The 16354-nt window shown below is 31.9% G+C and overlaps 3 protein-coding genes across 4 annotated transcripts; 2 read left to right on the top strand and 1 right to left on the bottom strand.

Moving 5' to 3' along the window:
* Window positions 1–40: 40 nt before the first annotated feature.
* Bm9638 (Uncharacterized protein) lies at window positions 41–833 on the top strand (the record flags this gene model as incomplete). The annotated part of the gene is made up of 3 exons (XM_001899069.2): window positions 41–71; window positions 289–362; window positions 492–833. The coding sequence occupies 3 exons, from the start codon at window positions 41–43 to the stop codon at window positions 831–833; spliced, it is 447 nt and encodes a 148-aa protein (XP_001899104.2).
* A 1886-nt stretch (window positions 834–2719) lies between these two features.
* Window positions 2720–4903, bottom strand: Bm5519 (Uncharacterized protein; the record flags this gene model as incomplete). Of its 2 annotated transcripts, XM_043073913.1 has the most annotated exons (7): window positions 2720–2927; window positions 2997–3097; window positions 3230–3392; window positions 3523–3609; window positions 3800–3984; window positions 4231–4350; window positions 4697–4903. In XM_043073913.1, 7 exons carry the CDS (start codon window positions 4901–4903, stop codon window positions 2720–2722), a joined length of 1071 nt encoding a protein of 356 aa, XP_042929847.1. The 2 variants fall into 2 exon arrangements, with proteins under 2 accessions (XP_042929847.1, XP_042929848.1); XM_043073914.1 differs by lacking the exon at window positions 4697–4903 and having other exon boundaries at window positions 4231–4341.
* Window positions 4904–10632: 5729 nt separating this feature from the next.
* Bm9637 (Uncharacterized protein) lies at window positions 10633–13152 on the top strand (the record flags this gene model as incomplete). Its single annotated transcript, XM_001899071.2, has 4 exons — window positions 10633–10819; window positions 11245–11393; window positions 11464–11621; window positions 13050–13152. 4 exons carry the CDS (start codon window positions 10633–10635, stop codon window positions 13150–13152), a joined length of 597 nt encoding a protein of 198 aa, XP_001899106.2.
* Between the last annotated feature and the right edge of the window lie 3202 nt (window positions 13153–16354).

Here is a 16354-nt window from a genome sequence, read left to right as displayed (position 1 = left end):
TGCTTAAATTACTGGTTTTCTTTTTATTGTCTTTGGTGGTATGATCTGTTTTATTTTGTTCCTCACAGAAGGTGCGATCTTTGATGTTTTTACTGTTTCTGATTAGTGGTTCTATTTGCACATCATTTGTGAAAATGACTATAATGGGTTAAAATATTATCAAGCTGTGACAATTTTTTCAAAGGACTTTTGCCTGCGCCTTTTTCGGTGTTTGCAGGTTTTGAACGATTGTAGAAGTTTTAACGTTTTTAACACCAGGAAGCAATTTTGGGGAATCAACGTGAGCAGTTATTTTGTTATTTGTGTCATCTGGTTTTTGGTCGTTGTCCGACGTCGGATTTTATGAAGACTCTGGGGATATAGTAAGTTTTCAGTTTATGCACTTTTTTGTGGAAATGGGGGTTGCAGATTTTTTATTTAAACGCAGGTTTTTTTTATCTTGATCCAGCTAAAGAATTATGCTTTTCTCGTAATAAGAGTGGAAATGTCAGGATTTCCGCACGAAAATAAGCATGAAGTTATACCGTGATGATTGTTCGTCGGCTCTTTGTCGTCTGGATGGATGGACTTGTGTGTTTGCTCGGATCATATCTGCTGAACCTCTGGAAGTGGAAGATGGGACAGGTCGGCTTTTATTAAACAGAATTGCTGAAGATATATCTATTGAGGATGTTCACTCCAATGATTATTGCTATCTACTGCTAGATACCACTGTTCGACCGATTCGATGCATCCGTATCACTGTTGTACCAGTTGAAATTGCGCCGCTTGCTCACTACCAGCTGAAGCTTGTTCGTGATTTGGAAGAAAAGCAGTTTAGTTTGCCACTGTAGTTAATCACATGTGTTTTCCCTTTTTGTTTATATTACGTAGTTTTTGGAATCGTGATATATGTTCTTGCATGCGAAAAAATGTGAATAAATCTTATATAAAATTTTCACTCTTCAGATTATGTTTTTAATTTATGGTCTTGGAGATGTTTTCTGCTAAGTGCAAATTGGATATGCATTGTTTGAGTAGTGGTGTTTTGAATGAACTAAAGAAGTCAGAAGATATGGATTTTCATTTTGTTAGACTGCATTGGTTTAGTTCCTTCACTTCTGAAGCAACAAAAGTGTGCGACTGTCGCATTCTCGAATCCGTGGTGCAAGGTTTTCAGCCCCGAAAGAATTGAACCTTTCCTGTTTTTAAGAATTCGAGCATGGAACTATCCACGGAAATGTGTGCTGCTAATTAGTTTGATCGTTCCTTCGTTGAAAACATTCACAAAACTAAAAACATTGCTAGCAGGAGGTTGTTTCGTTCATCTGTTTACTTTTTAAATTCGTAAGTGTGGGTCCTCGACTTTTAGAGCAAAGTAAGCCAAACTTTGAGTTTAAATTGAAGTTCTTGTCCCATGACATTTGCGAAAGGTATCTCCTGAAATGAGACAAACTGCATCCAACTAAAGAAGTGGATTTGCATCTGAAGCTACTTTTATTTTTACAGAAAAATAGCTGCAACCATCAAATTTAAAGCACCATTTTCGATTTCGTCGATGATATGAGAAGACCGTTGTGCGTCTACTTAGTAACAATGAAGGCAGTCAAATAATCATACAAAATTAATATTAGTCAAATAATTCCATACAATCTTTATGGCTCTGGATATTTTACATATGGTAATAGTGCAATTCGGAATCGAACTCAGTAGGTGAGGGGTTTATTTCACGTTGTAAACGTACCGATATAACCGTGAATTTTTCGAGTTGAAATCAGTAATAATCTTTTGCAGTTAATTCTGGGAAGTGCTAAAGATTCATCTGATTCTAGTCACTTTTTATTTATTCTATTACTCACTAAATACATATTTTTTTCTCAACGATTTTATCTCGAATTGCATACTTCTCCACAGCTATTCTAAAGAGACTACTGTTATACTGCATTAAAACTGTCACTTATAAAATATGGATAGTTGTTTTAAAATAAAAGTAACTCAGTTATGAACCTCCTTCCCCAACTTTTAGATGAAGTTTGTTTCAATTCAGGATACCCTTTGCAATGAAACCTTAGCAGATATCACGGAATAAGAACTTCAATTTATACTTTGCTCCAAAATCGAAGACCCACACTTGCAAATTTAAAAAAGCCGTAAACGAAACGATAAAAGAATCTTCCGTTAGCAATGTTTTTAATTTTGTGAATATTTTCAATGAAGAGACAGATTAAATTAGAAGCACAGAAACTGCAACAATGTTCCAATTCTGTGGAATCGGCTAATTTGTCTTTTTCTACGTTGACGATTTCATGCTGTTCTTAGTTCTGATCTGATCGAGAGCGGAAGAGCAGTGAGTGGTAGATTTTAAATCCAAATAATCACTTCAAATCTTTCGGTTGCATTTCGGAAGTTTTAAATGACTAATAAAAAAAAAGAAAACAAAAACATAGTTTTATTCCTTCATCCTTCTCTTATATTTTATTTAGGAATAGTTAACTTTTTTCATAGCTTCAAATGCTTTCATTCTTAAATCATTTTATCAGCTCACATAAACTTATATTCTATATAATACATTTAATTTTAATAATACAAATACTAACAATTTTTGAAAACTACTACCAAAATGGCTCTACTTCAGCGACAAAAATAAAGAGATCAAATGTTTTAAATACAGTATTTAATCTCCTTTTTAATTTCACTTTCCTGAGAAGAAATTGATGAAAATGCAGAAGAAAAAAAGTGTTCAAAATAAATGAGTACCAATATTCATCAAGAATACATTTTCCCATTTAATACGAGTAGGAAGTATGCGACTGTGAAAACGATGAATGCGGTTTACTTGTCGTGCCTTATTCAAAAGTTCCTTACAAATCCAGCCATTGCAGTCACGTATGAACATTGTTATTGGGATTTGATCTGACATCTTATCACTCAGCTTTCGAATCAGACCACTGGAAAATTTATCACTAAGCTTTCTAGAAATCAACTTTAGAAGCTCCTTAAAGACTCTTGCTCCTTACATAGCTATTTCGGGAGTATCAGCATAACACTGAAGAATACTGTTGTTGACGGCAATCCCATAACCAACTGGTTGTGTTTCAATGGCTACCACACCTGACACCTGTAATTCGCTTGCATCGTGGATTTAAATAATTTACACAACAGAAGCAATGATGCTATATAGGTTGAAAATCAAATTCGCTCATTTCCATTTTTTCAGTAAAATAGAACTGAAGATTCGAAAATAACATACTCCGTTTATATGGTACAAGGATCCCAGATAATCACGTCGATCCATGAAAGTAACGACGGAATCATACTCAAAGAAATGAAACTCATTTTCAGAATTTAGTTCCATATACGCCACTTTTTCACTTCTTGTCTGCTTATTTGTAATAATTGTTTGTAAGCTGGATCTATCATGAAATAATTTAAAAATAAGAAAATAAGAATTAAGAGAAAAAAAAAAAACAAGTTTTGAAAAATCAAAGTGCCCTGAAATATATTCACTTTTACCCTTGCTTTCGAAATAAAAAAAAAATTTACTTTTCAATAGCGATTTGGAAATAACGTGCTTTATCAGCAACCATAAATCCCATCAAATCTCTATAGAGCTGACGAGTTTTCTCAGTACTGAAACAAGTATAACTGTGCAAAAACAAATAACGCTATAACTTATAAATGAAATGTAATAGATTTGTTACAATTTCCAAGCAAAGGTTTGTCATTTAAGTTTAGTTAAAAATTATTTCAGTCCTTTCTGTCATATTTAAAGCTCTTTCGGCTTTTATGTAACTCGTATTGATGAAATAATTGAACGAACAAGTCAGTGTCGTACAAATCGACAGTGATATTTTTGCACACATCCATGTTGCGTGTTTTTAACGTGATATTGACTAGCTGTTCATAAACATGAACAAGTAAATGTTGTTGTTGGCGATCTTCAAATGCGCTATAATATATCGGCAATCTTGAATAGTCAATATCTTTATTCCACACACCGCTGATCTATAAAATTTTTTTAAGGATTCTAAAAAATGGTCAAATGTCTTTGGCAACATCAGTCGTCTACCTCATAGTTCGATCAAAAAACTGGGACGCCGATCTACATCCTGAATGTAGTTCTTACCAACAACACAAAACATATTACATTCGGTTTCAGTCATTCTCAAAAATGCCATAGGACTTACATTATTATTTGTTTGACGATGGTACCAAAAATAGTGTAAGAACATGAACAGAAAGAAAACGCACTTTCATGCAACGCTGATGACATTTATCGATCTTAAAACAATATTTGTCTTGTCCACATTCTTCAACAGTCACTGATTTCATTGCATATTTCAAATCGCATTTACAGAACATAAGATAAGCCTGTAAGTTTTACATTTATATTTTCTGCACGGGTTGAAAGAATCTAAATGAACAATATTTTACATAATATTGTTAGAAATACTGACAAAGCGAAAACCCACTCTCAGTGGACGACATATTAATCAAAAATTCAGTTTTAAATATAACAATAAAAGAAGTTAAGCTAGTAGATAATCTTAATCAAATCAAATTTTCCAATTCAGAAAACATTCCCTAATATCCGATTTCAAAGAAAGGATGTAACTTCGGCTGAAGAAATACACCAGTACATTGAGCACACTTTGCACAGATGTTTTTAAAACCTCAATACACCTTCTTGAATTGGGGTGACAATCTCAAAATTTACCTGATTGTTGGCGCATAAATGCATAGCACCAGATGCCACAACAGTAGGCAAATTTGTCTCTAATTTGTCCAGAATAGTTACCGTTACTACGTTTTTTGTATCTATGAATGTTACATTATTGTTGTCTGGTAAAAAATAATCGCAGAGTAGGTTATGTGAAGGTCCAGCGCGTTGCACAAACTGATAGAATGATTCAGTTTCGACCATTTTAAAATCTGAGATACCAGTGATGTAGAATCATTTTTGGGCATGTGAAACCGTATAAATGAAATGCCTAAAAATATTGAAGAAGGGAGGATAATTACAAAAAACCCCTTGCTCTACTGCTATAAATATTTGCTACACTCTTAATCTTTTACTTTATTTTATTAATGAATCACCGAACCAAAAACTGAGTCATTACCTCCAATATAAGATCAGTAATTCCTTCGACAAGAGGTGATTGGTCTAGATTATTTGAACAATCGAAAATCCAATCATTTTTCCCACATGTGGTTTGGAGCTTGCATTCGTAGCAACGAGCATAACAATGTTAATTTTGAAACACAAAAGTAGTAAAGGGAGAATTTTACAATCTTTTAAGAACAAAACGCAGACAAATAGCCTAAACATAAACATAGCATTAGGTGAAACAATGGGCAATGATCTCTAGAAAACGCAATTTTTATATTTACACATTACTTAAACGAATGTTGGAATTCACTTCTTGAAGGAATAGGTGAAAATGTGAGTGAGTGAGTGAGTGAGAGACAGAGGAATGAAAGAGGGATGACATTCAGTTTTTCAAGATTCAAAAGTGGGTGAAGGGATGGTGATCAATTAGGGGATGCATCTCGGATAAACTTTTGCTCAATCATCAAAGGACAATCTTCCTTCCAATAAACTTATTTCTAAGTGTAACTGTAAATGAATAGTTGCAAAAATTTCCGATATAATTTCAATGGATGATTGTTCGGTAAAGAATTATTTTGTTAATGACTTCTGTTAGAAAACATTAAGATGTGAATAAATAAATATATAACGCGAAAAATGTAAATTGATTATAAAATAAAATTGACGCAGTGAAGCATAAGCTATTGAGACATATTTATGGCGAAGATGATAAAGAGTGGCGCAAATTATCCGCAAGAGATTCAGAGATGTTATATCAAAAAGATGTAGACCTAATGATTATATTTATATCAAACAAAAAGCAAGTGAGACAACAGCAAGAAGGATCACATTCAAACTGGATCAGCCTCCAAAAGAGAGGGCATTGAGCGGTAATTTATATGAGAATGGTGTTCTCCATAAAATTTCTCCTCCTTATCCTACTCTTTACTTTCTTTCTTTTTCCATAGGTAAGAATAGAACTTTTTTGGACTGAGGTCATTCAAAATTACCAAACAACTTATTCATATCATCTGCACTACTGCGCTATTTCGTATCCTAGGAAAGGCGGTTTCCTTCATCGGCACTCAGCACAATTATATGCATTCTTTTTCCAGTGCTTTCCTTATTTCTTATCAAAATATTTCTAAATGCTTACTCGTTGATTTCTTACTGTTAGTTACAATCATCACACAATTAAGAAATAAATTTCACATTTTATCGACTTTCTCGCGATAACAGCATCGGAACATTTTTTCGAATTTGTAAGCACACGATGCAGGAAATAAATAATGTCACCAAAGAATAGATCAATAGTAAAATACTAAATCAATCTCAAATAGTAGTGAAATGTGCGAGGAGCTTTGAATATTAGGATGGGAAGGTTAAAAAAAACATAGTGAAGGAGTTGCAAATACGTAATAAATCTCAATTGGATCTTAAGGAAGAAAAAAGTGAAAAAAAAATAATAATGCGAAAAAATTGGAGGATTAAGAGAAATTTGTTTGTAAGTGCAAAGATTATGTTAAATTTGATCACTAATAAACACCGATCATCTTATAAGTTGAGGAAATGTTTTAAAAGAATTTTCTAGGATGAAATCTGAAAATATACATGCTCTTCCTCAATGTTTCATCGATCGTAGGTGAATGGAATGAAAAGGTGGGCCATCTGATTGTCAGCATGATAACATTATAGTAAGGTTCTCGATCTTATCGTATCTATAGTTGCTGCAAAGATGTTATGCCGAGATGTTCTCATGATAACAGTTTCATTTCCCATATACTTGCTCATTATTCCTTAACCTGGAATTCCCCTCCACTACTATGACATTCCTCTTTTCCTTCTGCTACATCCTAATATTTATAACCTTTGTAAGAAAGGTTTAGCAATACATAGAAAATAAAAATTTAACAAAATTTAAAAACTTCAAATTCATAATAATGTAATATTTAATTAAAATATTTCCGCTCAGCTAAACAAACTGTACCTTACAATGGTACAGTAGCAACTCCTTTGCGTTCAAAATGCACTTATTAATGTATAAGCGCTTTTAGCAATCAAGTAGAGAATCTAAAATGTTAAAGTTGATTTTTTCAGGTTTTGAGCATTCGAAGAAAATTTTAAATCCCTAATAAAAGAAAGTTTCAAACAAAAAAGTTTTCTGTAATGTATTCTTAAGTCACTTTTCGATAATCTTTTTTATGACTTATAATGTTTGCTAAGGCTATTATTGACAGAAGAAAAAAACGATAACAATATGGAAAAAAGAAAATAAAGTTAATAAGATAATTATTACTAGTTGTTTTGTTGGATCGATCAGTACGGAAGCATTCGGCTGACAACGAATTATTAAATTTACATAATAAATGTTAACCCACAGTTGAACATATATAGTAGTGATAGACGAATTAAGTTCAAAAATTCCACCATCAGATTGTGTGAGACGAAATCAGGTGATTAGTTTCAGGGACACTCATTTGAATTATCAATTGACCTTTATTTGCCTTTCAAGGTTGAAGGAGTTTTTGTGACAAATATATAAAACTAAAAACGAAATACTCCATATGACTCAACACACTCTTAATTTGTGTCTGTTAACTGATGATGAGTGATATAAAATCATTGTGTTGAACATGATGGTTTCGTGACAGAAGTTTCTTAAGAACAGTGATTTTTAAGTTTGAGTAAAAATGTAATCTGGATTCTAGCAAATTAAGCAACTTTAGAACTTCTTAGGCGTTGTTCACATTAGTAATTCGTCAGATTACGATTTAATCGTATCAGTAACTATTTTACTCTACTGATCGTTGTTTTGAAATGTGTTCTGACTTCTACTGATCACTATTTTGAGATGCTTTAAACTCCAAACAATGGTGGGTAAAACCAGTAACTGCGGCGTAAGAACTGAAGAATTCAACTTGCACTTACAAACTTACTCTTGCAAATTTTCGATTTCGTGTTCTGACATCATCTGATATTACTGTTTGAAAATCTTCTCTTTACATTATCTTCCTGACAACGCTCATCTGCCACTATGATTTACATGCTGAAAGTAATAGCTTCTATAATGAATGTTTAGTTTTATAGAATTTGAATAACTGCTAGTTATTTCTTTGCACTCTAATGTCGTAAATAAATATTAATAGTTTATTTCTCAAATCAGAATGCTGAACAGAGTTGAATAATTCAGAATGTAGAATTTGAGAATTATGGCATAATAACATACAAATTGCATGTATGGTTTCAAGATTCACTTCATGGAATATAACATTAATTTAATTTAATTTATGGCTTTTTTTCATAGTTTTTTTTTTAATTCATACGAATCTTTAGTGAAATTGTTTCTTTCTGATCTATGAAGCACTTACATCTGCTTTTACTTGTTTTACGAAATTACCACATGATCTACAATAAAGATTTGACATATGCACCAAAGACATCAGAGATGAAGAATGTTCAATGAATGTTGTTTTATCAGTATTTGTGGCAAATGACATTGAGATAGTTATCAGTACTACAGAAGTACATGAAATTGAAGATAACATAATGCTAACGATGACACTCAGACAGTTTATCAGTGATATTTTTTTTCTCTTGCAATTGATTGGCAATGAAAGAGTTTTTAAGAATCGCCTACACATTATTTTATTGATTTCAATGGAAAACAAACAATATAGGAATTCGGAAACTGCTTTCATCATCTGTTATAACCTTCTAAAATATTCATAAAAATCATTTTAAAAAAGAAAGAATTTTCTTATTTTCTTTAGAAAATAATTTGGAGTGGTCGCGCCAACAAGATCAGAATATTTTAGCGAACTTCATGAAACATTTAGTAGATCAGAGACAATTTAGTTTAGCTTTGGGTTTTTAAAAATGTTGTATTTATACCACTTTCTCTTCGGGTTCTAAAATATCTTCTTATCTCAAGATTCTTCCTATATCACTGATACTGTCACATATAGAAAGCAAATCTTAAGTGTGAAAACGGACGGGATAGTTATTATTTTGAATAAAGCAGTGTGCAGTTAATAACATATCAATAGCGACAAACTATTACCTGAAATCTCTGACATATTAATTACATTTGGTTTAGAATTTTTAAGCTGACAAATATCCGAACAAAATCAACTTCACTTCGTTCTTGATCGTTGAATCCTAATGCAAACTTGAATCATTTTAAATTACTCTTCATAAATTACCTCGTGACTTTGAAAACACCTTTGACGGTTTTGATATGAATTAATCCGAAGTAAAAGGTATCGAATGAAAAATTTCTCAACTTATTTAGCTCAAGGTTCTCATTTCTTGTTTTTGGCTGGCGTTTTGCAAAATTCATTGTGTTCAGTTTCTGATATTCAGAATAATACGGCATTCACACGTAATGGGATGATTTATTATCAAATTCAATTTTTGAAAATACTACTAGAAAAAGATGAGTGTTAGATGTATGCTGATTTCCAAGAATAAAATCGAGTCTAGTAGTTTAACGACTTAAATAACTTCTGCTTTTATTAAATTTCATCTGTATTACCTATTGATGAATTATTTCCTTTGTATAACCATTAATATTACTAATAACTTGATCAGGACTGAAATTTAAATTGAATCGCTGCACCAGCAACTCCTAATTAATTTTCTTTTTGTTACCACTATTAATATTATTACTGCTAGCACTTATAGTACTTATAATTTATGGCTTTTATTAGAGTTTTCATCGTTAACATAACTGCACTATGCAGCGTTCATTCTCAGCAGAAAACCGACCAAAACTGCATTATGCAGTTTTGGTCGGTTTTCTGTTGAAGAAAGTTCAATATTTCTAAAAGTAATTTTAATTTTTTGGAAGTTTGTCTCTTGATTTTGCAAGTTTTTTCCATACTTCACTAATTTAACTAATGCTAGTTTTCTCATTTTATTCTCTTTATTTCAACCAAAAATAATGAAGACATAATAAGTACTTTGGATTTCCTTCATCAGTGTTCAGTACTTCAACCTATTTGTTTGTCTAACATTTCTAGAATTTACTTTATTTCTGTTTGCTCCTTCTTCCCATTCAAATATGTCCTTTGCTTAGATTCTTGCATTAAGAAATATGAATTACATATCATTTAGTATCAATTAATTCGTATCATTATATATCATTCAGCTTCAATTCAACAAAGTCAGTTTGTTCTGTGCTATAATATCTCTTTTTTCTTGATATAATGTTTTACAAGCCGGCTTTCCAATAAAACTCACAAGTTTGAATCACTAAAGCTCAATTAGATTTTAATGAACTTGAAATTTGTCTTGGCAAACTTTATCTCACAACTTCATATATTTTTCTCTTGAAAAAAAGTTCGGATTTTTGATTTAAGGAAAGAAGGTTTAGTATGTATTCCAATCAAATGACAGAGTGAATAGCCATGTCGTCGTTATCACTATTTCTAACCGTTTGTAGTATTAAATGAGATCATATGCTGCTCGAGATCCTTTTTTGAACAATTTAATAAAGTAGTAGTCGTTTAAATGAAAGACTTTCGACGATTTCTCTGTTCAACTGGATGCGCATGTGCCTATTTATGTTGAGGCGTGGATGTAATGACAGAATCAGTTCGGAAAAACTGTGTGGAATGCGCATTACTGTTTACACATCATTTCACCTTTCTAATGAATGCCCTATATTCGGAATGTTTGGATACGGCATAGAAACAATACAAAGATCGAACATTACAATGCCTGCTCGGTGCACCTTTCTTTTACTGACAGGTAAAAGAAACGTTGAATATACTTCCTGTCTCTTTTTGAAGAAAGTGATTATACTCCATCAGCTTTACTGATTTTAAGTTCGTCAGTATTTATATGTCCTTTGAAAGTTTATCTCGTATCCATCACTTCAGCATGATCTGTCCACTGGTAATAATATCAAGTAAGATTATAAAACTGTCGAAACACTCCCTAACTTTAAAGTGCTTTAAAAGCTTTTAATGATTTACTTTCAATCATTTCAATTCTGAGTTTGAAAGCATTTGCTCTGATTTTTATGGGAAGGGATAGGATAATATTTATCCATTGTGTAAATTATCTCGTCCACAAAAATTTAAGAAAAATATTCCTTCCACTGTAATTTATGTTTCTTATATCAGTGAAATGCAATGATTGTGTGAGTAATAATTCAAAAAAAAAAAATTTAGCCTTTACATTGGTCACAAGTAATGTTTTGGAAAGACGAATCATAGCACCATGTCCCACTGGTTCTAGGCCGATGTTTCGTCCCGATGGACAACCACGCAAATGTCTTCCTCATCAAAACAGCCTTTGCGTAAACGCATTACCGGATCAGGTTAAATTATAATTTTATGCTATCTTTAATGATGTGTAGAAATTCCCAAAACTACTATTGTATTTTGTAGCCTGATGCAGCAACGGTGTGCTGTTGGCACAATCAGGTGGATTACTTCTGTTGCTTGGATGTAACACCATTGGATTGCCCTGATTATCACAATGTTACCGTGGTTGTTCACAACGCATATCCACAGAATCCATTCGCGCTGCGTTCATTTCATTTTAGGTACGCTTAATTTCAAATAATATATTCGTCTAATTCACCGTTAGAGTCTGTTCAAGGGTATTCTGATTATTCATCTTATGCACAAGAAGGCCTTTCCAAATATTAATTACTTTCACCACTTTTCTGGAGTAAATTGGTGAAAAGTTTCGTAATGTACGCATTTGAAAGGAATTAGTTCGATTTTTCAATGAAGAATGATATGCTTAAATTATAACCTCTTAAAGCAATTGAAAATAAATTTTTTTGAAAGCTATAACAAGAAATATTTAGCAGTTGGAGTATTTGCATTCAATTTTTGGTTACTAAAAATAAACAATTTCCAGTTAATTCTTTTCTCCCTATTTACCGATAGTAGTTATCTTTTCTTAGTAGTGGTGGCCCGATACTTCCGTAAACTATATTTGTTCTTTTTTAAATGACTGGTTAACACTTGAAAGTTTAAAGTGATGCCAGAGTAGCTAACACTAAACTTGAATATAGAGGAAAACTATCTGTATTTTCGACTGGTTTGAAAACAGGTCATCATTACTTATGTTCAACGAAAGTAGATCAAGCAAACCCTTTTTTTTGTTGTTGTCTAGGCGTTGCAATTGAAGGATGGAGAGAAGGAGCATAAAATCCCCCACAGTATGAACAACAAAAAATATTCTGTAATCTGCTCTGATCAATATATTGTGATGTTTGCTTGGGAAATGTTATCCAAAGAATCACAGAAAGTGCTTCCAATCTTTTGGGTATGTAGACTATAGTTGTTGTAATAAGCTATGCCTTTAGCAAGTGGATACGGAAAAGTAGATTAGTTTGGTATACGAAGTCTCCAACTTACCTTGAGAAAACTGGAGAAAGTTGTGAATTGTAAAAGCAAGCCAAATAATGCAGAATTTAAGGAAATTTAGAACAGCTATGCTGAAAAATCGAAAATCATAAGTACCGAATTCAAACTGATTTGCAAAAAGAAGAGGAAATCCATTTGAATTTGTTCAATAATAATAAGAGACAAGTATCGCAATTTTGACGAGAAACATTATGCATGGACATATAACATTAAACAGCAAAAACACTGACTTGGCATAACATATAGTTGAAAGCGGAGTTCAAATGGAGTTACTATCAGCCATAATAAAAATAAGCACTTCATCGAGGAACTGTTTTCACTAAACCTGTATGAACAGTCGATAAAGTTAATTCATTGATTACCGAATCAAAACTTGAATTTTAATCAGAAGTATAACCGCATATCATTTAGTTTACCTTTAATTTAAAATAGAAATTGATAATATTTGTGATGATTATGGTAGCTGTGATGTTCTTCAGCCTTACACAAAAACGAAGACCTAGCATGTGAAATATATTCAGAAGCTTCTCTCTAATTTAGCAAGAGTTCACTTCATCTATCTCTTAATTTTGCTTTGATTTTGAAATTTACAGAGAAGGAATTGAAGATGAAATAGTTGCTATGACACAAGAATTAATACACGATAACAAAGTACGCAAGGAGAACGGCGTTTTGATTAGGCGTAATATTGCGTAGAATTGATGTGTTAATACCGTTTTCGAGAGTTGTTAATGTAATTCTTGCATCAGAGATGGTATATAGTTTCAATGTTCAATAACGCTTGAATAAAGCTTTTGTAAACACACGAAATGTGGCTGTTCTATAAAAACGTCTTAAAATGGTTTTCACAAATCCTTTCGTGTTTATAATATAGAAAGTTTCGAAACTACTAGCAGTGACAAACGAAAAAGGAAAGAACACATAACTCCAAAAACTGTTCAAAGAAATTTATTTTTGAGCACATCTATCACCTTCAAATTCACTTTACACTATGCAGTGAACAGTATACCTGAAATGAAGAATAACCACAATTTTGTAGTAACTACAACCTTACTACTTTTATGTGGTTTAAATCAGTAGCAAATGGTTGCTTAGATAATTGTAATACAGTGTTCTATCATACTCGATTTTCTTCTAAACTATATTAATTTTCCATATTTTGATGAGAATCCAGTGCTTCCAAAAACTGCTTACAGATAACTGGTTGCCTCAGCAATATACAAAAAAAACTCAGAGGAATAGCACAATCTCTTTAAGGAATTAACTTCAGTTACCTTTATTTTTCCGAAACAAAACGTAGCTTCTCTCTTAAATATTTCCGACATCTAATAATTATTCAGAACTATAAGTTTAATCATGATTTCGATCTTTAGAATAGAGTATTATATTCATTAGATGGAGAAAGGATCTAATAATAACCAAAGAATAGTTTTAATAATGAGGAAAGATAAACAAATTTAATGTCTTTTCTTTATTGGAAAAACTTTTGTACATTACAAATAACTTTTATAATATAAAAAGATATAGTCCCTGAAGTTATATTCGTTTAGAACAACATGATAGCACCGTTAGCTAAGTAATCAGTTTGTTATCACAAACTGCTGATTGTGTCGAAAAACATATGAACTCTGAGTAACAAACAGGCGACGAAAATGTGTCTCGCAGAAAATACTGCCATCTGTTGATCGCTGACAATTTTCCACCCTAAAGGTGTCTGAATCAAGCAAATTTGCAGAAAAAGAGATGAGCAACTTTTTTGCACTTTTTAATTCCATTTAATGCATGTTATGCTTCTAATCAATTTCCAAAATTGGTATCACTTGTTTTCATCAAAATCTTTTTAAAGTAATAAATGAATGAAGAGACCAATCACTACGGTAAATTTATACGGCAATATATTTCAAAAAATTTTCGAACCATCTTATACTTACTATTGCTGGATCGTTTTCATTACATCTAATAAGTTTTCTACATATATTTATTTTTTAATGAAATCAAACAGCTGATTAAGTGTTTCCAAAATCGAGGCTGAAATTAGAAGAAAAACGATATATTTTCTAAATGACTTTAAATAAGAAAATTTTGAGCTATAAAAAAAATTTTGAGATAATTCCGCTGTTTAAACATTAATAACATTAACTTCTTTCCCTACATTTCAAAATTTACTGAGCGAATGGGCATTACAAATTCATAATCGATTCAGTTGCCAAATATACAGAAATTTTAATAAAAGTAGAACTGAATACTTTTCTTGTTAAGAAAATTCTAAGATATCCAAGCGCAAATATCAACTATATTCTTAAACTCTATAGATTTTGAGGTACGGAAGTTAAAAATCGGACCCATACACAAATCTTTGTAATTTTAGGAGTCCATAGTTTTTCCTTTTTTGGCTTAGCTAGGACATAAATTCAATGTTTTATCTATTACAGTCCAAACCAAAAACAGTTCAGAAAAATGCGGAAACGACTTGCGCCAGTAATTTTTAGTTATACACTGTATTCCAGTAAATACGCTCAGTTTTTTCAGACTTATATAATGTGTTAACTATGAATATAGAACATCGAGTTAAATATGAAGTCCTGAATTCTAAAACGATTCGAAAGCTAAGATTTCGACGGGAAAGTTAAGAAAATCAGAAAAAAAGGTTGAGATTGTACATGTTAGCTAGCCACATTATTTCCAGTTCCACATATCATCTGCTTTCATTAAAGTGATATTTGAAATGTTATATAAATTCTGCTGTTATCAGGCGAACTTAATGCATGCCATATATCTCATTCACGTAGTTCTACAGAGTAGTCTGACCGTGATCAAAGCTAACAGAAGCTGACTAGCTGTTGATAAAATATGTTTTACATATCCATCCACACAAGCGAAACAACTGCATAATCAATATCTAACTTAAGAACTGAAACCCAAAACGCAGTTGTGATGTCTCTGATGAACTTCGATATAAAATCTAAATATGCTTCTATCATCATCACAGTTCAAGTGGTAGAACAAAGCCGGTGTGAATAGGAAAATTTTGGACAGAAGTCAATCAAGAACAGGTACTTCAAATGTATCGATTATAATTTCGGAAAATTAAAAAGTCAGAAAATTGATTATTGTTTGAAAAAGAAAAGAAAACATGGATAATCTTATGAAATTAATAATGCGAGTCTCAATGCTCTACAGAATTTTGGTTTGAAATCTTTTAAATTTATTGCTACCTCTTAATTTTTCGGAGGTAAAATTTAATTTTTACCTCAAGTGTAGACCGCATTGTTTACATCGAAAACATCTCAAGTGATATATTTGGGAGAAACACTGCAAACTCTCCGCAAGATACACAGCTTTACCGCAACAATTGCAAAGTGGAGAAGATGCCACACGGGCATTCCAAATCTGAAGTGATGGTAATTTCATGCATCGGTTAAAAGAAGAAGCATGCATTCATTATTTCATATTAATTAAAAGATCAGCATTTCACAATGAAGTGAAAATGTCAGTTTGGAGAATTTATTCGTTTTTATATCATTTCCAATCTCTATAATTTTTTAATGAAAATCACTGGAAATTAAATTCATCAATGTATCTATTAATGACATTATCACCAGCACAATCATTGGAACGAGCGATGAGCGTGGAATCAAACAGTGCTAAAAAGGTTTAAAGTGTTATTAGTGAAAGGAAATTTTTTGAGGAGATTAAGGTTAAATTAGTTCACACAAATAAATTCAAAGCGCATTTTTTTATTATCTCGAAACTCATAAGTTAAAAGCATGCGGAAAAATTTAATTGTTTCATTTTCATATGCATGAATCGTTTCTATTCCAAATATTTTTACTTCATACATAAATAGCAAATGATTAAAACAATTTTTAAATCATAAAAGATGAGTGCGCACTGAAAC

The sequence above is a fragment of the Brugia malayi genome, assembly GCF_000002995.4.
Source record: "Brugia malayi strain FR3 genome assembly, contig: Bm_v4_ChrX_scaffold_001, whole genome shotgun sequence".
NCBI lineage: Eukaryota > Metazoa > Nematoda > Chromadorea > Rhabditida > Onchocercidae > Brugia > Brugia malayi.
Note: the sequence above shows the minus strand (reverse complement) of the source record. Positions and strands in the feature narration are given on the sequence as shown.